General features: G+C 38.8%; 1 protein-coding gene across 7 annotated transcripts; it reads right to left on the minus strand.

Annotated features, from left to right (window-relative positions):
* Positions 1-214: 214 nt before the first annotated feature.
* LOC126605154 (uncharacterized) lies at positions 215-22,129 on the minus strand. Of its 7 annotated transcripts, XR_007616852.1 has the most exons (5): positions 21,658-22,129; positions 21,259-21,343; positions 17,498-19,768; positions 15,319-17,397; positions 14,325-15,234 (listed from the first exon to the last, which is right to left on the minus strand). XR_007616852.1 is itself a non-coding variant. In XM_050272518.1 (3 exons), the coding sequence occupies exon 3, from the start codon at positions 13,958-13,960 to the stop codon at positions 12,845-12,847; it is 1,116 nt and encodes a 371-aa protein (XP_050128475.1). In that variant the 5' UTR covers positions 13,961-14,138; positions 21,259-21,343; positions 21,658-22,121; the 3' UTR covers positions 3,236-12,844. The 7 variants fall into 7 exon arrangements, 1 of the variants encoding a protein (XP_050128475.1); XR_007616854.1 differs by lacking the exon at positions 17,498-19,768 and having other exon boundaries at positions 21,658-22,125; XR_007616857.1 differs by lacking the exons at positions 14,325-15,234; positions 15,319-17,397; positions 17,498-19,768 and adding an exon at positions 215-233 and having other exon boundaries at positions 21,658-22,102.
* Positions 22,130-24,052: the final 1,923 nt, after the last annotated feature.

A 24,052-nucleotide genomic window follows, 5' to 3' on the forward strand; every position in this document is an offset into this window, starting at 1 on the left:
TTTCAATGGCTGTTAATATCAGAGCGCCGGATGTGTCCCAATTTGACCAATATTGATAATCATTGCTAGATATAGCAATCACTATGAACCTATGTATACATGTAGGCCTCCTGAATGGGACCGATTATACCAGTGGTCCTTCCAAGACTTTGGAGCCTAGGCATGTGAACAGCTCACATAAAGTTGAGACGTCCATATGCTATTATTTTTCTTCTCCATAATTGACCTAAAAACTTGATTAAGCAAAGAGATTTCTTAGCACCTACGTACAAATATCTTCAAGTGGATATTTACAAATAAGTTGCTTCTGTTACAATATCTTGTAAATAAGAGTAGAGCTCCCACCATCACAACCAAAATATCATCCCTAAGATAACAATAGTAGGGGACCGACATCTCCAAAACTATAACTCTACTATTCAAGTACATACGCACATATAAATATCGGTCGTACATATATGGAACGATCGCCAACATTTGACGGAAAGATGACGGTGTATGAGTTTTCATTCTTACCTAAAGTTTATTTGTTCAGATTAATAAACTTTTGAAACGGGATTAAATTGAAAGTTTATTTGTTCAGATTAACGAAAGATGTCATTCATTCCCACCAACATGTTGGGCATTAGACTTTTTGATTGCTTATTACTGTCACTTGCTAGGGCAATGCGTATACCACTTGAGTTTGTTGCTTATATCCCATTAGTGGGGTTAAAGTTTTGTTCCAAACAACGAACACATCATTGGAAGCACTTAAAAGTACTTCATCATGCGTCATCTGTGATTATCGGCAGTGCTGCCTCCTATTTTTGTAACCCTACTTAGAGACCATTTACAATGCACCAGCACCTACTTACTTTCTCAGGTGAGATTTCATTCATTAATTTTAATTCTTTTATTAATTTGCACTCATGGATTATCGGTAAAAGTCAACGTACACTCATTTTTTTATTACTTTGAATCCAAGAAAATAAGAGAACTTAATGTGGTTAAATTTGGTAAATGCCCACTTGATCTATCCAAACCAACTCCAACTTTGATAGATTTTTGTGTAGCCGAACCATTAGGGCCGGCCCTAAGTGTAGCCGGGTAAGGCGATTATCTAGGGCCCCCGATTTTTCGGAGTCCCAAAGTTTTTCATTATATATATTTGTCTTATAAATACTATGAAAGTAAGATAGATGGTACGGAAATCATGATATTGTAATGGTAAAGGCGTAGTGATTGTTCATTGTCCCCACTATGGCCGAGAAGACTCCCAACAAAGATATTCAAATGCAATTAGGAAACCAAATCTAATAAGAGTTTTATATTTTTATTTTTGGCCTTTCAAATGTAATATTCAAATAATGTTTGTTTATTTTCTTTTAAAACTAATTTTTATTGTTATTTGATGTAGAAATATATTTTTTCATGTATTTAGCAAATTTTTTTCTACATATTAATGTATAAAGTGTTAGGGGTTAGTGCACTTTAAGATCCTAATTAGAAGGCTAGCCTAGAACACCAAATTTTCAGGGCCTGCCATGCGAACCATTACCATTTTCCTACAACAAAAATTATGCAGTAACCATTGCATGTACAAACTAGATTCTACATGTGTCTATAAGTGTTTAACGTAATGTGTACTCATACAGTACTCTTACGAAGAAGAATGTAACTATGTTGTATTGTTAATTACATAGAATATTTGTTGTGGGCACTTTCTTTCTCCATGACTTTGGCTTGTATAGTTAGAGAGTCAGCCCCAAGAGGTGCAAGGTGTGCGATTGCATAGGGCCCCAATTTTATGGAGTCCTGGAATGTTAATAACCTTTGTAATGTGGTACACATAAAAAAATAAAAAATAAAAAGAAGGCATCTGTAATTCACAAGCAGTCTTATTAACTTTGATTTTATGAGGTCCTGGATGATACTCCCATTTGATTATGCACGGGTTTGACTCCCTATGCCCTCATATTTATTAATTTTGATTTTGTTTTTTTTCAGCTATGCTAGGTTTCTTTCATATTGGGGATGTGCGAGTTAACCATCTTGGGCCTTTTTGAGCTACACTATTGTTTTCTTCTTTTTAAATATTTGTAGTTTAATTTCTTTCATTATAATAAATTAGAGATATCATAATAAATGAAGGATGATGCCATTCAGACCTTTTTTTTTTTTTTTTTTTTTTTTACTTTTCACACATTCTCTGTTAATTTTTATCATTTGATTATCTTCAATTCATCAATCCGAAGACCGAAAATTACGAGTGTGTGGAAGGTGAAAAATAGTATGTGAAGAGCAGCACCTTAAATTAAAATTCTTTTGGTCACCATTTAAAGGTCATTTAATTTTCATTCTATTTTGAGACCATTTTGTCATCCATATATCAAAGGATGCTACTATTATCATAACCAGTGATTTGTTTGATAGATAAATTTTTCTTGAGATATGTAGATATTGAAATTTCGGTGAAATAAATATTTACCAACAACATTAAATTTCAACATGTCAGGGCTTACGTGTCATGCACCATGTGTCTCACAAATCGTACACATGACATGTGACTTAGAAAAATCAAACGAGTCATCAAGAGTAGCACTTGTCAACATTTGACAGAAAAGAACTATTGTAGACATGAAAATTTCGTTGCATGCAAATAATGCATCACAAAGCTCCACATGGCATATGACTCATCACAAATGGACAAATCATCAATTACATGTGGTACAAATCAAGTAAAGGAAGCTCAAAAGCATTCCTAAAACGTGGCAAAGGGGAAGAAATCTTCTTAAAATCGGCAAGGGGCCCAAATTGCTCCCAAGATTGGAAAGAAAGCTAAAGCATCTTCACAAAACAAGCAAGAATTGAAGATTGCTCACAAAATAGGCAAGAAAGCCCTATAATTTGGCCAAAGGGAAATTGGCTGAAATTAAGACATAAAACATGCCTAAATTCTCCCATGGATGAATCAAGACACAAATCAAAGCCAAATCCATTCAAAGACATAGCTTTGGAAGTCTATAAATACAAGGTCCCCAAACACAAATATGGGTCGACAATTTCTACATTGAAGGGCCGAAATTCTCACAAAAGGATAACCTCTTCCAAATCTTTGAAGACTAATAAGCTGCCAAAGCTCTCTTTGAAGAACGTACAACCAAAGCCGAAGCTTTCCTTCGACCAAAGCCGAAGCATTCCCTTGAAGAATCAACAAGCACTTGTGCCGATTCCTTCAAGACTTTATTGCAAGATTAAAACTTGTAACGACATTCGATTCAAGATCAAGTCCCTAAGACCCTTGAATCAACAAAATCCCACATCAACATCACCTTTGCCGCAGGTCATACACAAACCTAGAGGTGAAAACTATTCACGCATTGTTTCAAGCTCAAAACTTGAAGCAATCGTTCAACTGTTCGTCCAAGATCAAGTCATCGCGACCCTTGGATCAACAACCTACGCATCTACATCAAATTTGAAGACTGAATCAAAGGAAAATTGTAAACATAGATTGTAACCCTACAAATTCATTAATACAAATCTACTTTGTACATGTGTTCTCGTTTAATTCGTTTCAGAATTTTCGTTTACAAATTTGGCACGCCCAGTGGGACCTCTCTGTTTCTCATCTTTGTCTTCAAATCCACAAGAAACGCACATGGCATCAAGAAAGGATCAAGTTGTTCCCGCAACCAACTCGAAGAACCAGAACATCATTGCCACAAGTGGTGACACTTTGGGCATCACAAACCGAAGCAAGGCAATAGCTTTCTCTGCCGTGCCTTCCACCCATACATCAACTCTGCCGAAGAAGCAAGAGCATCAAGGCATGGCCTCGCTAAGGGCGCCAAAGGAAGTAAGTTCGACGAGGTACTCTGAGTCGTTGACTTCCGACGCCGACTCAAGCAGCAACTCGTATCCCGTAGCCATTCAAGTCATGACTACTGGTGCAGCTTCAATCAAAGAGTAACTGGCATAAATGATCACGAGTATAATCAAGGCACAGTACGAACGGAGCTCACATGACTCTGTGCTGTACTTAAAGCCATACTCCAATAAGATTGACGCCTTAAGGATGCCAAGGGTTTATCAGCCGTCAAAATTCATGCAGTTCGAAGGAAAGGGCAATCCCAAACAACATATTGCCCATTTCATCGAAACTTGTAACAATGCTGGGACGGATGGAGATTACCTCGTCAAGTAGTTTGTACACTCACTAAAAGGTAACACCTTCGACTAGTATACCGACCTCGAGCCCGAGTTTATTAACAGCTGGGATCATCTTGAAAGGAAATTCCTCAACCACTTCTACAGCACCCGCCGTATCGTAAACATACTGGAGCTGACAAGTACGAAACAATGGAAAGACGAACCTGTCAACGACTACATAATAGATGGCGTTCATTAAGTCTAGATTGCAAAGATCGGCTTTCTGAAACCTTCGTCATTGAGATGTGTCTTCAAGGCATGCATTGGGTGTTACATTACATCCTTTAAGGCATAAAGTCGAGAACATTTGAAGAATTGAAACTCGATCCTGTGGCATGGAGTTAAGTATTGCCAACCATGGGAAGAAAGAGCCGATCACCGACTTCAAAAATGATAAGGTGTTCACTTCAAAGGTAGACAAAGTTGTGAAAAAAAACCCACCTATGAAGCTTTTTCCTTCTATATTACCCCCATTAGGACCTCAGTTGCGCCCGTCAAGATTTCATCCAAGAACAAATGGAAGGAAATAAAGAGAAATGAGCCTTCTCACACCCAAGATAGGTACAAAAACACCTTGAAGGAACTGGCGTTGAATATATACCCTTTTTCGAACTCTAACGTGGCTGCAATGCTAGACGACTTGCTGGAAAAAAGGTGATCGAGCTATCTGAATGCAAGCACCCCAAAGAGATGAATCGCGTTAACGATCCTAGGTACTGCAAATACCATCGTATTGTAAGCCATCCTGTCAGTAAGTGCTTCATCCTCAATGAGCTTATAATGAAGTTAGCATAACAAGGGCATATCAAGCTTGACCTTGAAGACACGGCCGCAACACATACTACTACGATTGCGTTTGGATCCTTCGATCTCGTGCTTCTCCAAGTGACGCCTGACCATTCCCGTCTATGCTCAAGCTACACGGCACCTTATATAAAATCATCACTAGGGGCAAGCGACCAACATGTGCCTACTAATGATGAAGAAGGATGGACATTGGTGACCTACCAAAGGACAAGGAAGCCAAAACCACAAGCCATAAAGCCAAAGGTGGATCAAGGGAGAAAGCACCGCTACCGCAATAATAGGAAGCCCAAAATGAGTGTATGAGCTGCTAAGCCAACGTACGCTGGGGAACCTATGGAGCAAGAGCCACGCATTCCCGTCTCCTTGCAAGAGTACTTCATGAAGGATTTATTCCAACAGTGCATTATCATTGCCTATCACATGGTTGAAATAGAGACAGAAAAGCCTTCAAAAAACAAAGTTATTGTCGCCAAGGAAGAGAAGACCTTCACGCCCAAAGAAGGTTTGCCAACATACTTTAGTATTGAGATGCGAAAAGCATTAATAACGATCTTGGCAAGTCCTGACAACCATGAAGTGCAAGAACGCAAAGATGAAGGCTTGAAGCTTTGACCACACAAATATGCCACGTGATGTGCCACCCATGACGCAATCAACTTCACTAACAAAGATTTGCTGCTGGGATCAAAGCCTCACAGCAGTCCTCTCTTCATCTTTGGGTACATGAGAGATAACAAAATCAACCGCATGTTTGTGGATGATGGATCGGCCATAAACATCATGCCAAAGTCAACAATGACCACAATCACCATCAAGGTGGATGAACTATCCCAAAGCCGCCTCCTAATCCAAGGTTTTAACCAAGGAATACAAAGAGTGATGGGCATGATCTGAGTAGAGATGATCATTAGCGAACTCAAATCAAGCACGCTATTCCACATGATTGATGCAAGAACTTCCTACAACTTGCTCTTAGAAAGGCCTTGGATCCACGAGAATAGAGTAGTGTCGTCCACCATTTATCAATGCTTAAAGTTCTACCAAGAATGAGTAAAGGTGATACAAGGCGACACCAAGCCATTCACCGAAGCCGAATCACACTTCATGGACACTAAGTTCTACATGGATGAAGACATTGTAGACACAAAAATTCTGTAACAAATGAAATGAGAACACATGTACAAAGTAGATTTGTATTGATGAATTTTTAGGGTTACAATCTCTATTTACAATTTTCCTCTAATTCAGTCTTCAAATTTGATGTAGGTGCGTAGGTTGTTAATCCAAGGGTCACGATGACTTGATCTCGAATGAACAATTAAACGATTGCTTCAAGTTTTGAGCTTGAAACAATTCTTGGATGGTCTTCACCTCAAAGTTGCGGCAATTGATTCAAAGGTCTTGACGACTTGATCTTGAATTGAAAGTCGTTACAAGTTTTGAGCTTGCAACAAAGTCTTGAAGGAATCAGCACAATTGCTTGTTGATTCTTCAATGGAATGCTTCGACTTTGGTCAAAACAAAACTTCGACTTTGGTTATGTGTTCTTTGAAGAGAACTTTGGCAGCGTATTAGTCTTTAAGGAGTTGGCAGAGGTTATCCTTTTGTGAGAATTTCGACCCTTCAATGTAGAAATTATTGACCCTTTTGTGTGTCTGAGGAGCTTGTATTTATAGACTTTTTAAATCTTGCCTTTGAGTGGATTTGGTTTTGATTTGTGTCTTCATTCGTCCATGGGAGAATTTAAGCATGTTTTGTGTCTTGTTTTCAGCCATTTTCCCATACTTGGCTGAATTATAGAGCTTTCTTGCCTATTTTGTGAGCAATCTTCAATTTTTGCTTGATTTGTGAAGATGTTTTAGCTTTCTTTCCTGTTTTGGGAGCAATTTAGACCCCTTGTTGTTTTTAAGGAAGCTTCCATCCCCTTTGTCGAATTTTAGGAATGCTTTTGAGCTTCCTTTGCTTGATTTGTGCCACATGTCATTGATAACTTGTCCATTTGTGATGAGTCATATGCCATGTGGAGCTTTGTGATGCATCATTTGTATGCAACGAAATTTACATGTCTACAAATGCCCCCACTTCAAGGTGTGTTGCAGGCATGTGTTTGTCACATGTAAGGGACGTGTTTTAAAGTCATGCAATGTGAATGTTCTAACTCAACGGTAGTCGAGACTTTATCTTGAACTTGTTTGCTTCTTCAAGGGTCATATAGGCGTATTTCTTGAACGAAACATTTCTTCAAGGGTTGTTGAGGCGTATTTCTTAAATGAAATGAGGAATTTCTTCAAGAACCATTGAGGTGTATTTCTTGAATGAAACATTTCTTCAAGGGTTGTAGAGGCTTGATCTTGAATGAAATAAAAAATTTCTTCAAGGACCGTAGAGGCTTGATCTTGAAAAAAAAATTGGAAATGGATAAATCGGCACATACTTATTGTGCGTATTGATTTTCCATAATTTTTTGTGTATTTTTTTGAATTTTTTTCTTTGTGGTTGTAAGAAAAAAAAATGTTATTCCTTCCTTAGGTAGGAATCTCCTTCAATTTTGGTAATGAGAGTGATTTCCTTCAAAGTATTGGAAAGCTTTGGTGATTTCCTTCAAAATTTTGGAAAAATTTAAAGGAAAACTAATGAAAATGGCTCGAAAACTTTGAGTTTTAACGATAAAGACAAAATAAAGGGTAAAGTGAATAGTACCAGTATTGACTTTTTAGTGTAAAAATGTGATTTTTCGTTAAATTGAATAGTACTGTGAGCTTTTTGTTAAAGTTCCTAAAATTTAATGCTTGTCCTTGAGTAAGTAGGATGTACATTTCTTTTTTTTCCACGGTAAGGAAGGTGTTGTTTTCTTCCCCCTTTTGTTTTCCACGGCAATGAGGGACTCTTTCCTTTCCCCTTTTAGTTTTCCACGGCAAGGGGGGATTCTTTCCTTTGTTGTTTTGGAAATTTTGAAGCCCTTTCCTTTTTCTTTTTTTCTTTTTTTTTTTGTTGCAGGAAAAACAGCATGTTTCCTTGGTTTAAGAAACATGTCATCTGACTTGCATGCCAATTTTAAGTCGATTTAGCTTCTGAACAATTCTGTAAAAATATGGGAAACTTAGCTTTATCTCTTATCTTTTCAGGCATATATCACACACTACTAGGAAAAATCGGGAAAGCCTTCAACTCATCATTTTCCCACAGCTGCACAGTTCTGACAGGAAAACAACTTCTGCTAGATTAATTTTGAAAACTGGAACGTTTTGGCTTTAGGGAAAATTATGAAATTTGGACACAATGATCATCAGCCTCTTAGCTTCCTTCTCTAATTGGCCTTGCATCAAAACTCTTATGGAAAGTTGAATTATCACCAAAAACGTCCTACTTGCGCATATTGGCTAAAACTTGTCATTTTTTGCTTAGAATTAGCTTCCTTCTTTTGGTTGGAATATACTTCCTTCTTTGGATTTTCCTTTGATATTTGGTATGTACTCTCCCTTATAGCATTAGGAAGAATTGACCCCTATTTATAGGACAATTGGTTATGTGTTTTTTTCACAATTCACATTCTTGTTGTGTGCTTACTGTTGTGCTTTGTCGTGGTTTTGCTGCTTGGAGCTTGTTGCAGTGCGTCACTTTTTACCATATAGTGCTGTTTAAAATAATGCAAAGGTGTTATGTTATGTAGTGCCTTTTGGTCACAATTTTCCTTCGGTGGTGACGCTGCCGTGCAGTGCAAGAAACTGCTTGCGTAATCGTTGCAAGGTTGCATAGTGCGATTGCGTAGCATTTTGATTTTCTTCGCTACTGTAGTGTGTTTTGAAGGACCATCTTGTAACTGCCCTCTTTGCCATGTTTGCCCAAGCTTTGTGGCTGATTGTGATTTTGCCATCGTCATTCTTCAACGCTCATGAGGTTTGTCGCGCATGTCTTTTGCTTTAGTGAAGCAAAAAAAAATAAATCATGCCGCCCCACTCTTATGCTTATGTTGCTTTGTTTATTTTGTTGCAGCCATGGTATTTTTCAAATGTTTTAAAAGCAATACCATCAATATTCTTGCGAAGGAAGATGATTCACAAGATAGGGAAATGACGCTGAATCTTTATGCGTCGTTGACTGGCCCTAAGGCTCTTGTTCTTCCTACAAAAGACAACTCAATGCTTATCAAGTTGTGGTCTTCTAAAGTGTCTTGGGAGGTGACAGATTTTGGTCAACCAACTATGAAAAAGAAGGCGTGTACGTTGAGGATTCTTATCTTAAATCCTTCGCACCATGTTCGTGACAATTCATCGGCTTCATTTAAGCTTCTTGGTGATCACATTCGTAGCGGATTTATGACTTGGAATAGCACATTGTTGACTACTGGAGAAGCCGTCTTTGCGGAGTTTTACTAGGAGTGACTTAAAGATGTCTTGAGCTAATCCAAAGATGTACTTACCAACAAGGGCCTTTATCATGTTGTGTATGCGTTCTTTAAGCATTGGTGTTCAGCGACCAATACACTTCACACGTCACAAAAGGAAATGTAAATTTCACTTTGGGATTTCCACAAAATAGGAGGCTTACCGATCCAGGGTAACTTTTACAACGAGGTTGTTCCTAGTATGAAGGAATTTTCTCATCGCAATAGTCGAGGATTGCCTGCGAGTTGCCGTTCTTTGTTTTGGGTGTATCATAAGCTTTCCTATGAGGCTCAGGGTAAGTTAAGCATGAAGATTTCTTTATAGATCGGATTTTGGTATTGGGATGCCATGAAGTATAAGAAGCCTTCAAAGAAAAGTGGCCACAACAAGACTACCAAGCCAAATGGAGACTCATACCCGTCAGGTGCCGTTGGTTCAACTAGGCACCGTTCATCTACCGAATTAAAAGTGTTTGAGGATCTTGGCGTAACGTCAGAGCACGTGGAAGAATCTTACCTAGCTGTTTTCTTATCTTGTTGTCTTTGTAAGTTTGTTTTCCTCAAAGACGACATCAACATTATCCATCCCAGAGTCTTCAAAGTGGCTAGCTAGATGGCTACAAGTGAATCTTTCAGCCTTGCTATTTCGGTTTTAGCCAATATTTACAATGGCTTAAGTATTGTTTCGAAATCAACGAGCACTGAATATCGTGCTACAGTACTTCCCTACCACTATGTGTACGATTGGTTAGGTAAGTACTTTGGCACTCATTTTTCTTCGTCAACTTTAGACAAGTCGGAGCCTTCTTCCTTAACTTCGTCCAAGTTGAGGCCTTTAATGACAAAGTACTCTGGCGTGTTTTTCGCAAAGAGCTTTGATGATTTACAGGCGCAGACATTGTTTAGAAGTTGTGAAGGTTTGAGAATGGATCACCTGGCAAGGGTTAGTTCGACATGGCGAGGCCTCATAGATGATTCACACCTTTATTTCTCAGACTTGTCTTATATTACAAGTTTGTGCTTGGGGTATGTTTCTTTATGGCAAGAAAACTGATGTATTGTTCAGCCGTACAACCCTTACCATTTCATAAGGCAATTTGGTTTTGTCCAACATGTGCCAGGCAAGCTGAAGGAAAACACACATCCGAAATCTTTCCAAGCCGTGTATATGTATTGGGAGTCATGTACCCGTTCATGCACAAATGCTTGTATCACTCTGCCGACCAAGGACGAGTTCAAGAGTAATCCAGTGACCTGTGCCTACGCAGGTTGGTGGTCAAAGGTACATCGTGAAGACTAGGGACGGCAAGTGACACCAATTCTCTTATTGACGCAATGATGTGTCGAGAAAGGGTTGTTCTGCAGTTCCTACGCAACTGGCACCATTTGATTATGTGAGTGAAGCTCATTTTCAAGATGGACTTGCGACTATAGCTCTTCAACGCCCGTGCTTGTCTTCCAACATTCGGATGTTTCTAAAGAGGCGGGTGACGAAGTTGATTCGCACGGAGATTACCTTGTTTTGCAACAACATTAACAAGTTTTGAACAAGCGACCACATGAAAGTGCTTTAGATGATAGTGATGTTAATTTCCGTCATAAGAAGAAAGTGTTTAAGCCTCCTTAGTTTGATGACCATGTGTCACCTAAGAAAGATGTATGTATTTCCTTCTTTCTTGTGATTTCTTCTGCTTTCATTGTTTTAGTTTGTGTTTTTAACACCTTTCTTTGTCTTCTTTAGGCTATGCCTTCTTGTTCCATTGATTTGGCAAACATCGGTGTTCATTCCTTCACATAGATGCTATTTGGAGGCAATCTACCTATAAACGAGGAGATTGGGGATCCACCCAATGCAGAGCTTGTTCCAAATCCGCCAAGTTGCCAAAGTTTGCAGTGTGTAGGTGAAGGTATGCAAGAGCCCGTCATGCGTCCAACACTTTTGCCAGTTAGGTCTGAGATGTATTTGAGATGACCGAACCTTAATGGCACTAAGCAGCTTATCCATCACATCAACTTTCGCGCGGGCATAGATATCAAGAGCCATATTAAGAAGTGGATTTCAAAATGCCCATTGAAGGACCTTGCGTTGCTCAATAAGGACTTGTCGAAGCTTGTTTCTACGATTGACAACCTTAACGTGGATTCCTCGTTCTTAAGAATCAAGATTGCCGAGCTTATGGCTACCTCGACTAAGTATTCTTTTTTGCATGTTGTTTCCTCTAAGAAGTTGAATCTAGAGATTAGAACTCAGAAATTTGCCACAATAGACTTATCAATTGTCCAAGTTCAATCTTCATAGCAAGCCGCTTCAGAAGGTTATCAAGCCACATGGGCTTCTTTGGCTTCCGTCCAAGCACGTCTAGAAGCTTTGGCGCGTGAACGAAAGCAGTTGGAAACCGAAGCGTCACGACTTCAAGGTGTACTCTTGGAGCAGGAAGCTACACTTTCTTAGTATCAAGAGGAGGTTTCCCAAATATAGTAAGAGAAAGGCGCGGCCATGGAAATGCCCACCTTGTCTCTCACCGATGTAGAGACTTTGAAGACTTTGGACGGCTTGCTTAAAGACCATCGTTGTAGTTTTAGGGACATAACTCTTCAGTAGTGTCTTCCATTTTTGTGCTTGAAGCTTTCCATGTTTTTTTTTTTTTTTTTTTTGCTTACTTTGTAATAAAGTATTCACATTCTTGAATTTGTAGCCAAATTCTTCCTTTAAATAAATAAAGTATTCACATTCTTGAATTTGCTCTTTATTCTTTAAAGTGTTTGTGTTTTTGTTGATGGTGTGATTGTACTTGAAGTTTTAAAGCTTCAAGTTGCCTACGTACCTTCGGTTGAGGAGGGATCAAGTCATGACGTAGTTTAAAGGAATGATGGATTGCTTTTGATGGCGATTTTGCTATACACAGTTTATGCTATTACAAGCCAGGAGCGTTGAGTGTCACCTTTTAAACTGGTGCGAACAAAGAGCATTGGGTGTCACCATTTAAGCTCATGCGAACAAGGAGCATTGTTGTCGTGTGTAGTTTAGGCTTATACATGCAAGGAGCTTTGTGCCATGTGCAGCTTAGGCTTATGCAAGCGATGAGCATTGGGTGTCACCTTTTAGGATCGTGCGAACAAGGAGCATTGTGCCGTGTGTAGTTTAGGCTCATGCAGGCGATGAGCTTTGTGATGTGTGCAATTTAGGCTCGTGCAGGCAAGGAACATTGTCTCATATGCAGTTTAGGCTCGTGCAGGCGAGAAGCATTGTGTCGTATGCAGTTTAGGCTCGTGCAGGTGAGGAGCATTGTGTCGTATGTAATTTAAGCTCGTGCAGGCGAGGAGCATTGTGTCGTATGTAGTTTAGGCTCTTGCAGGCGATGAGCATTGTTGTCGTGTGCAGTTTAGGCTCATACAGGCGAGGAGCTTTGTGCAGTGTGCAGTTTAGGCTTATGCAGGCGATGAGCTTGTTTGTTTGGTTTAGAGGTAGTAGTGCTTCAAGAATCTGCCATTGATGGGGCTGATCTTTAAGCCGTTTTCCACCATGATTAAGTAAGCGTCATTGGTGTAGACCTTTTGTATTACGTAAAGTCCATCCCACTTTGATGTGAACTTGCTTTCTGTTTTGTAAGTTATGATGATGGGCTTTCGTAATGCTAAGACAAGATTTCCAATTTGGAAAGACCTTGGGCGGACCTTCTTGTTGAATGCCTGGAATAGTTGTGGTTGGTAACATTCCAAGTGTTGTTGAGCTTCGAGCCTTCTTTCGTCGAGTGCTTCCAACTCTTGAAGTCGCAGCTTTGTGTTTTCCTCTTCAGTTAAGCCTTCTTGTATAGCCATCTTTAATGAGGGGATTTGACTTTCGAACGGTAGAACAGCTTCTACGCCATATACGAGAGAATAATGAGTAACTTGGGTAGGAGTCATATGTGTCGTCCTATATGCCCAAAGTGCTTCGCTTGTTCTTTCGTGCCAATCTCTCTTTGTTCGGCCGATTACCTTCTTCACGATGTTGCACAACTTTTTGTTGAATGTTTCCGCGAGACCGTTGGTCGGAGCATAATACATGGAAGACTTGTGCTGCTTAAGCTTGTATTTCTCACAGAGCTTGTCCATAAGTGATAGTGCCTTGTGACCAGTGGTTGCGTCTACCATGATTTTGATGATTGGCAAAGGAAAGTCATCCTTTGGGCAAGCATCGTTAAGGTCATGGAAATCTACGTAAACACGTATTTGTCTAGATTTCTTAAGAACAATGACTATGTTGGAGATCCATTTAGGGTATTGCACCTCTCGAATTAAGCATGTTTCAATTAGCATGTCAATCTCAGCCTCAACTTGTGGGATGAGCTCGGATCGATAACACCTTTGAGTTTGCTTTATCGGTTGCGTTCCAGGCTTGACTACAAGATGACGAACGGCGATGGTAGGGTCAAGGTCGGGCATTTCTTTGTAGGTCCAAGGAAAGACATCTTTGTACTCCATTAGTAATTGGTAATACTCATCGATCTTGTCCGCACTTAGTAATGCACTTACAAAGATAGGCTTCGATTCCTTGCTTGTGCCTAAGTTGAGCTCCTTAAGATCATCAATCATGGCTTGCCCCTCATCCTCAAGCTGTGGTGGCACAAAGTGACATCCTCCTCGGGGATTTCATCTTCTTTGTCTTTTTGGATGTGATGTGAAAGACGTATTGGACCTCCTCTTTAGTGTCATCCTCTAAAGCTTGTTGGCGTGAAGATTGGCCAATGTGGATGATGGTGCGCCTTCTTACCTTCAGTGGAAAACCATCAAAACCATCAAAAAAAATTTTAAAAAAAAAAATCCATTATTTCCTTTGAACTATGTCATGACTTGATCCTTCCTCAACCGAGGGTACGTAGGCAACTTGAAACATCAAAACTTCAAGTACAGTCACATCATCAACAAAACACAAACACTTTGAAGAATAAAGAGCAAATTCAAGAATGTGAATACTTTTCTTTAAAGGAAGAATTTGGCTACAAAGCCGTATTACAAAATGAGCAAAAATAAAGAAGGCTTAAAGTACAAAGAACGGAAGACCCTACTTGAAAGCTATGTTCGTAAAACTACGATGACGGTGGGGGACAAGGTGGGCACCTCCATAACCGCGTCTTTCTCTTGCTATAGGCACGAAATCTCCTCTTGATGTTGAGAAAGTGTAGCTTCCTGCTCCGAAATAAAACCTTAAAGTCGTGATGCTTCGATTTCCAACTGTTTTCACTCTCGCGCCAATGCTTCTAGACACGCCTGGACGGAAGCTAAAGAAATCATTGTGGCTTGATAACCTTCCGAAACAGCTTGCTAAGAAGACCGAACTTGGGCAATTGATAAGTCCATTGCCACAAGTTGCTGAGCTCTAACCTCTGGATTCAACTTCTTCAAAGAAACAGCATGCAAAGAAGAATACTCGTTAAGGTAGCCATAAGTTCGATATTCTTGACTCTCAAGATTGAGGAATCAACATTAAGGTTATCGATCGCAGAAACAAGCTTCAATAAGTCTTCATTGAGCAACGCAGGGTCCTCCGATACGCACTTTGAAATCCTCTTCTCTTGATATCCATAGCCGCGCGAAGGTTGATGCGATGGATGAGTTGCTCAGTGCCACTAAGGTTCGGCCATTTAAGAGAGATCGAAGCTAGCTAGCAAAGATGTTGGATGCATGATAGGCTCTTGCATACCTACACCTACACACGGCAAACTTGGGCAACTTGACGGATTTGTAGCAAGCTTTGCACCAGGCAGATCCCTAATCTCCTCATCCATAGGTAAGTTGCCTCCAAATAACATCTTTGTAAAGGAATGAATGCACATGTACGCCAAATCAAAAGAACAAGAGGGCCCAGCCTAAAGAAGACGAAGAAAGATGTTAGAAACAAAAGCTAAACCAATGAAAGCAGATGAAATCATAAGAAATAATGAAGTACATACATCTTTCTCAAGTGACACACAGCCATCAAACTGAGGATACCTAAACATTTTCTTCTTCTTATGACGAAAATTGACGTCCCTATCGTCCTAAAGGCCTTCAAGCGATCGCTTATTTAAAACTTGTTGATTCTACTACAAAACAAGTTCATCTTCATGTGAATCAACTTCATCACATGCCTCTTCAGAAGTATCGAAATGTTGAGAAGACAAAGACAGATGTTGATGAGCTAAAGCCACAAGTCCACCTTGCAAATGAGTTGTACTCGCACAATCAAAAGGTGCCAGTTGCATAGAAACCGCAGAACAACCCTCTCTCAATGCATCATTGCATGAATGAGAATAATTAGTGCCACTTGTCGTCCCTAAGTCTTCATGGTGTATCTTTAACCACCAACCTACATAAGCACAGGTCACTAGATTACTCTTGAACTCGTCCTTGGTCGACAAGGTGATAGAAGCATTTGCGCATGCATGGGTACAAGACTCTCAATGAATATACACGACTTGCAAAGATTCTGACCGTGCGTTTCCCTTTAACTTACCTGGCACATGTTGGACAAAACCAAACTGTCCGCTAAAACGATAAGGATTATACAGGTGAACAATACATTGGTCTCCTTGCCGCAAAGAAACATACCCCGAGCAAAGACTTATGATGTAAGACAAGTTTGAGAAACGAAGGTGTGAATCATCTATAAGACCTCCCTGCGTCGAGCTAACTCTTGCCAAATGGTCCATCCTCAAACCGTCACAACTTCTAAACAACGCTTGCGCCTGTAAATCATCAAAGCTCTACGCAGAAAGCACGCCATAGTACTTTGTCATTAAAGGCCCCAACTTGACTAAAGTTGTTGAATAAGAGCCCGACTTGTGAAAAGTCGACGAAGAAAAATTAGTGCCAAAATACTCACCCAACCAACCGTACACATAGTTGTAGGGAAATACTGCACCACTATCTTCGATGCTCACCGAGTTCGAAACAACACTTAAGCCATCATAAATATGGCTAAGACCGGAATAGCAAGGCTGAAAGATTCACCTACAGCCATCTTGCTAGCCACTTTGAAGACTCTAGGGTAAGTTGACGTCATCTTTAGGGAAAACAAACTTACAAAGCCAACAAGCTAAGAAAACGACTAGGTAAAATTATTGCACGTGCTATAACGCTACACCAAGATCCTCGAACACTTGCAACTCGGAAGGGGCACATCGCCTAGCTGAACCAATGGCACCTGATGGGTCTGAGTCTCCCTTTGGCTTAGTGGTCATGTTACGGCCATTTTTCTTCGAAGGCTTCTTGTACTTCATGGCATCTCAATACCAAAATCGGATCCATCATGCCTGACTTACCCTGAGCCTCGTGGTAAAGCTTGTGATACGCCCAAAACAAATAACGACAATTCGCAGGAAATCCTCTGCTGTTGCGATGAGAAAATTCCTCCACGCTAGGAACAACCTTGTCGTAAAACTTACCATGGATCGGCAAGCCTCCTATCTTGTGAAGATCCCAAAGTGAAATCGACATTTCCCTTTATGATGTGTGAAATGTGTTAACCGCTGAACACTAATACTTAAAGAACACACGAAGGACGGAAAGATGACGATTATAACTAAACAAAGATACGTACACAGGGAGATAAAGGCCTACGTTGGTAAGCACATCTTTAGATCGGCTCAAGACATCTTCAAGTCACTCCCAATAAAACTCAGCAAAGACAGCCTCTCCAATAGTAGACAATATGTCATTTCAAGTCATTGCTCCGCTACGGATGCAATCACGACGAAGCTTAAACGAAGATGGTGAATTGTCACGAACATGGTGCGAAGAATTCAAGATAAGAATCCTCAACGTACATGCCTTCTTCTTCGTATTTGGTCGACCAAAATCTATCACCTCCCAAGATACTTCAGACGACCACAACTTGATATGGATCGAGTTATCTTTTACAGGAAGAACAAGCGCCTTAGGGCTAGTCAACAGTGCACAAAGCTTCAACGTCGTTCCCCTATCTTGCGAATTGCCTTCCTTCGCAAGAATGGTGATGGTATTACTTTTAAAGCATTTGAAAAATATCATGGCTATAACAAAACAAATAAGGCAACATAAGCATAAAAAGTGGGACGGCAAGAAGGAGAAAAAAAAATTGCTTCACTAATGAAAAATACATGTGAGACAAACCTCGCGAGCGTTAAAGGATGATGATGACAAAGTCACAAGGATGAAAAGAAATCAGCCATAAAGCTTGAAAAGGTCATTCAAAGCACACTACAGTAGCAAAGAAAACCAAAATACTACGCAATCGCACTATGCAACCCCGTAGCGATTACGCAAACAATTTCTTGCACTGAACGACAACGTCACCACCAAGAGAAACTGTGACCAAAAGGCACTATACAGCGAAACCCTGCTGCAATCTTTTGCATAGCACCACGCGGTAAAAAGTGACGCATTGTAACAAGCACTAAGCAGAAAAAGGCACGACTCTAAGCAGCTATAAGCCACGGCACCAAGCAACAAGCAAACCCACGACATCTTCAAGCAGCTACAAGGCACGACAAGCACAGAAACAATGCACGACAAAGATATTTTGTGACAAAAACACACCCAATTGTCCTATATTAAGGGTCAATTGCTTCCTAATGCTATAGGGAGAACACATACCAAATACCAAAAGGAAAATCAAAACAAGGAAGCACATTCTAGCTACAAGAAGGAAGCAAATTCCAAGAAAAAACGGCAATGTAGTTTCGGCCAACAAGGGAAAAGCATGCTGTTTTTTGGCACAAAAAATCAACAAAAAGAAGAAAGGGTAACAAAAAAAAAATAAGGAAACGACTTTAAAATTCCCAAAAACATCAAAGGAAAGTACTTTTCCTTGCCAAAATACAAAAGGGAATCCCTCCAAAGCAAAGACAAGTTGTCAAGTTTCCCAAACTAAGAGGGAAAACACTCTACTTGCCATGAAAAGGAAAAAAATGTAAATCCTACTTACCTAAGGACAACCATTAAATCTTTCCAAAGCTTTGAAGAAAATTACTAAAGTTTTCCAACACTTTGAAGGAAATCACCCTCATTACCAAAATTGAAGGAGGTTCCTACCTAATAAAGGAAACAACTTTTTTTTTTCTCCTACAACCACAAGGAAAAAATTCAAAATACACCAGATTAATTTTGTCAAAATTATGGAAAATCAATACGCACAATAAGTATGTGCCGATTTATCTATTTCCAAAATTTCTTTCAAGATCAAGCCTCTACAACCTTGGAAGAAAATTTTCATTTCTTTCAAGATCAAGCATCTACGGCTCATGAAGGAAAATTTCATTTTCATTCAAGATCAAGCATTTACGGCCGTTGAAGAAAATTTTCATTTCATTCAAGATCAAGCCTCTATGGTCCTTGAAGAAATGTTTCGTCCAAGAAATACGCCTCAACGGCCCTTGAAGAAATGTTTCGTTTAAGATCAAGCTTTTACAGCCCTTGAAGAAGCAAACTAATTCAAGATCAAGTCTCGACGACTCTTGAATTAGCACATTCACATCGCAAGACTTCAAAACACGTTTCTTGCATGCGACAAGCACATGCCTACAACGCGCCTTGAAGTGGGGGCATCTATAGACATGAAAATTTCGTTGCATGCAAATAATGCATAACAAAGCTCCACGCGGCATATGACTCATCACAAATGGACAAGTCATCAATGATATGTGGCACAAATCAAGCAAATGAAGCTCAAAAGCATTCCTAAAATGCGGCAAATGGGAAGAAATCTTCTTAAAATCGTTAAAGGGCCCAAATTGCTCCCAAAACCGAAAGAAAGCTAAAGCATCTTCACAAAACAAGCAAGAATTGAATATTACTCACAAAATAGGCAAGAAAGCCCTATAATTTGACCAAGCAAGGGAAAGTGGCTAAATTAAGACACAAAACATGTCTAAATTCTCCCATGGATGAATCAAGACACAAATCAAAGCCAAATCCATCCAAAGGCATAGCTTTGGAAGTCTATAAATATAAGGTCCCCAAACACAAATAGGGGTCCACAATTTCTACATTGAATGGCTGAAATTCTCACAAAAGGATAACCTCTGCCAAATCTTTGAAGACTAATACGCTGTCAAAGCTCTCTTCGAAGAACGTATACCAAAGCCGAAGTTTTCTTTCGACCAAAGCTGAAGCATTCTCTTGAAGAATCAACAAGCACTTGTGCCGACTCCTTTAATACTTTGTTACAAGCTTAAAACTTATAACGACGTTCGATTCAAAATCAAGTTGCCAAGACCCTTAAATCAACAAAATCCCACATCAACATCACCTTGTAGCAGGTCATACACAACCCTAAAGGTGAAGACTATCAACGCATTGTTTCAAGCTCAAAACTTGAAGCAATCGTTCAACCATTGGTCCGAGAACAAGTCATCGCGACCCTTGGATTAACAACATAGGTATCTACATCAAATTTGAAGACTGAATCAGAGGAAAATTGTAAACAAAGATTGTAACCCTACAAATTCATCAATACAAATCTTCTTTGTACACATGTTCTCGTTTCATTCGTTACAGAATTTTCGTGTTTACAATTATTTGTACGATTCTGATTATGATATTTGTACAGTGAGATAATGTCGCATTAAAGATGAATGAGGAGTGAAAGAAAATGATATATAATTTACTCTTAATTACTATATTTAATGGATGTACATTATCCTAGCCAATAATTTTCTTTTACATTCATTTTTTCAAATAACATTTTTACATGCAAAGTTGTTTAGAAGGGGGCCCTCATTTTAAATCCTGCACAGGGCCTTCTAAAACATTGGACCGGCCCATGTGCGGTTGTACCCATGTGCGCGATTGCTTAAATGCATGAAAATGTTTTTATTTTTTCGTACCGATGGCTCACTGGAAAAACTGTGAGAAAGTTAGATGTACTTGTATTTGTATATTATCATGTATCCATGACCTTTTTTCTTTTCTTGATGGTCATTAGGTGAAAATTATCCATGAAATGATTTCTTCATGGTTTTTTCTTGTACCATTTGATGATTGATTACGTGAATACACATTTAAGTTTTTGGACACAGGTAAGTACCATAAGGGGGTATTTGTTGCATGTAACAGGCTTGATTTGGACTGACAGTAGGGAATTGTTTGGATAGCCCTGACTTGATCATATTTAAGTCCCTTTTTTTTTTAACAAACGATATTATCTACACTAAATGTTAGGGGAGTGGGCTAAGTCTCACAATGAGTTAGCAACAATGTGGTTCAAATTTTCCTTTGGCGAGAACCAAACCTAAGACCTTTTACTTACCAATGAATAGAAATACCACTAGACTATAATACACTTACCAGTGAATAGAAATATCACTAGACTATAATACTAAGGTCATCTCCAACCGAAGGAGGGCCAAAGAGTTTGTTTTAGCTCTATAGCCCTCCAAAAAATTATATTTTAATGAATAGTGTCAGGTCATATTTCTTATCATCTTCAACCGAGGGGTCAAAGGTCCATAAGCCAAACATAACTCTGCGATAAAAAACTATCTCCAACCGAGGTGGCCTTAAGGCTAAACATAATTTATTATTTTAACCGACTTAATATGGTAGTGGGAAAATGCTTTGTTGTTGTTGTTGTAATATGGTTGCTTAAATTTATGAATCTTACAATCCTGTTAAAGACATCATTTGTGCAAGGAACTATTTTTCTAAAACGGAAGCAAAGGACAAAAATGACGATATCTCCAATTTCACTCGGGTTCACATTGGTCTTTTCCACAACTGCCTACAGCAAGCAATTGTCGTCCCGGTAAGAAAAAAATGTACTTCTTTCTATCAATTCAAGATAACAATAGTTCATGGAATAATACTTGTTCCTATCAAACTTCACCAGAAACAAAAACGAGAATGCAAAAACGAAGATAATGGTAATAACAAACCTTCAAAACAGGTGCAAGAAGATCATCAGCATGAGTATCCTTGAAGCCGCTGCGTTTCGCCTTGCAAATCGGAGTCCGATAAGCTCTGCAAACCAAAAATGTTCAGATTTGTCACCCAAAAACATCTCAAAAATCTCTAGGAATATACATATACAAAATTGAACCTGATCGAGAAGCATCATATCATATCATTTGAATCCGAAATCAGTTTTATCAAATTACAGAGCTGGAATTCGATCGAATTCAAATCTTTTATATATATATATATATATATATATATATATATATATATATATGTATATACACACACACACACGTATGTATGTTTTGTTGAATCAAATCAAATTAAGGATGAATCGAACTTTGGGGAAGACGAGGAGGAGAAAGAGAGAGGCTTACGGAGAGAGAAGAAGAAGAGTCGGCGGAGGGAGGGCGGAGGTGGTCGAGCAGAACACGCTGCCTGTTGATCGCTTTCTCCATTTTTGGTGCTTCTGCGTCTTTGTGTCTGGTGTGAAGCTCGAAAACCGGGTGAGATGGTCAGACAAGCAAGCAAATGAAGGGCTGCGTTTGTTTGGTATTTATACAAGTGAGAGATACCGCTCGGTCCTCGGCCTGGGATTGAGTTCGAATTCCAGAGATTGGGTTCGAATTTGAAGCGTCTTCCATGGTTTTGAAGCTTCAGATTTCAAAACCCTAAAGATCGTCAAAACGTAAAGCTCGATGGGAGAGACAGAAGATGAATCAGAAGAAGAAGAGGAGGAAGAGAGAAGCTTGAGTCGTTGCCTGAGAGAGGAAGAGAGGCCGGCCCGGGGGAGCCAGCCGGTTGATCTTATTCTTCTTTTTCGGCCTGGGGGAGCCCACGAGCTTTTTGACTTAATCTTTGATTGGTGACAGTTTTTGTATTATTTCGGATTATTTTTTACCTTTTAACTTTATGGCCGGATCGGTTAGAGATGACCTAAATGACTTTAAGTCTCACATTTAAATAGCCTTAAATGTGTAATGCTAATTAATTCATTTCTTATATAACACTAAATTTAGCATTAAGGCTGATTTTTGAAATTATCGGTTCAAAAAAAAGTTTCCAATTCATATTACAAAATTTTCACATCAGATTGCACCTGACAATTTCTTACACGACATGTAAACCTGATCCAAAACGATACGAAAATAACAGGTTTCAAGTCAACACATTAACCAATCGGTTGTTATCGAGCCACACTTTAAGAACCTGTTAATAACAATCATAGCATAACAAGTTCTTAACAAGTTTACTCGTAGATAACTCGTTTCAACCCCGAAAAAAAGTTAGTTTAAATTTTAAACCAATAAAAACCTTACTAGAATAGCCATAGTATTTAATCTCAAATGAGTTGGATTAAAAAATTTCAAAGCACATTAAAAATACCAAAGCAATTTAAAAATACCAAAGCACATTAAAAAAATATAATAATTAATTTACTAGTGTGAAAAAATATGCAAACTCTTGTGATTGGATCCTCTACTCTTTGATAATGGCTACATCGTCGTTTGATGATGACTACATCGTTGTTTGGATTCCAAAGTAAATAAAAATTCATAATAATTAATGCAAAAATGTGAAGAAAAATACAAAAACAATATACAAATGTTGTGATGGAATCGTCTATGCTTAGACGATAGTTACATCATCGTTTAGCTTTTTAAAACCCTCTAAACCCTCACGAATACTGTTTATTGTTCGAGTGCAAAATTAATGTAGAAGAGTTACAAATGTAAAAATAAAAAATAAAAAAAATAATTACAACTTTACAACTTTTTGCTCAAGAGGAAGTCGCATGTTCTACATTAAAAATAAAAATCAAAGTATCAAAATTTCACCTAAATAATTACCAAAGCATTCTAAGCATAGACTCATCAGCCATCTTCATTGGAGAAGGCTAAAGATCAAAAAACAAAAAAATAGTCTAATTTGCCCAAAAATTCATCTCGAATAGATGGATGGGGCATATTCATATGGAGTCCAACAAACCATTATTTGGCCCAAATGGCATCGGGTTAGCCAAGTGAAGCCCCTCCAAGGCCATTTTCTTGGGCCCGACTCCTCAGCTGCATAAGTTGATTCAAATCCAATAACTGGTTTAATAAATATTTGCTTATTATTTTCTAATTTTATACCTTTTGCTTAACTAATAATAAGATCCACAATACTATTTTCTCGGGGATGTTCTTACTATGCAAAATATGATTATGCTTCCTCATTGGAAAATAAAAAACTAAACTATTTTGGTCTAGGGTGATTTTTCTCCTTTGTTGTTCACTAATTTCTAAAGGGTTTTTATCACAAGTGGTCTCTGAAATTGAACCATCCCATCAAGATGATTCCTAAAATTGAAAATCAATCAATGTAGTCCCTAAAATGGGTGTCACAAATCAATTTGGTATTTACATCATAATTCCGTCAAAAATTCTGTTATGTGATGATGTGTCACATAACTAGGTCTCACAAGTTTAATTACATATTTCAATTAAATAATAAAAAAAATTGAGTACATCAATATTTTTACACTAAGGGAAGGGGGTTCGGCTAACCAAACGATGGGCAACCTAATTTGGTATCGAATTCGTCATTTACGAGATTCGAACCCTCTCACTTCCAAGTAAAGAGGAATATCACCAGACTGTAGCACTGAATGGCAAAATATTTTTATTTTTATACTTTAACAAGGAAAAAAGAAAAAAAAACTCTTCTTAAGGAAAAAAGAAAAAAAAAACTCTTTTTCCTCGTCCCCAATTCTAAACCTTCATTGCCTCA

Source organism: Malus sylvestris, chromosome 15 (genome assembly GCF_916048215.2).
Source record: "Malus sylvestris chromosome 15, drMalSylv7.2, whole genome shotgun sequence".
In the NCBI taxonomy this organism is placed as follows: domain Eukaryota; kingdom Viridiplantae; phylum Streptophyta; class Magnoliopsida; order Rosales; family Rosaceae; genus Malus; species Malus sylvestris.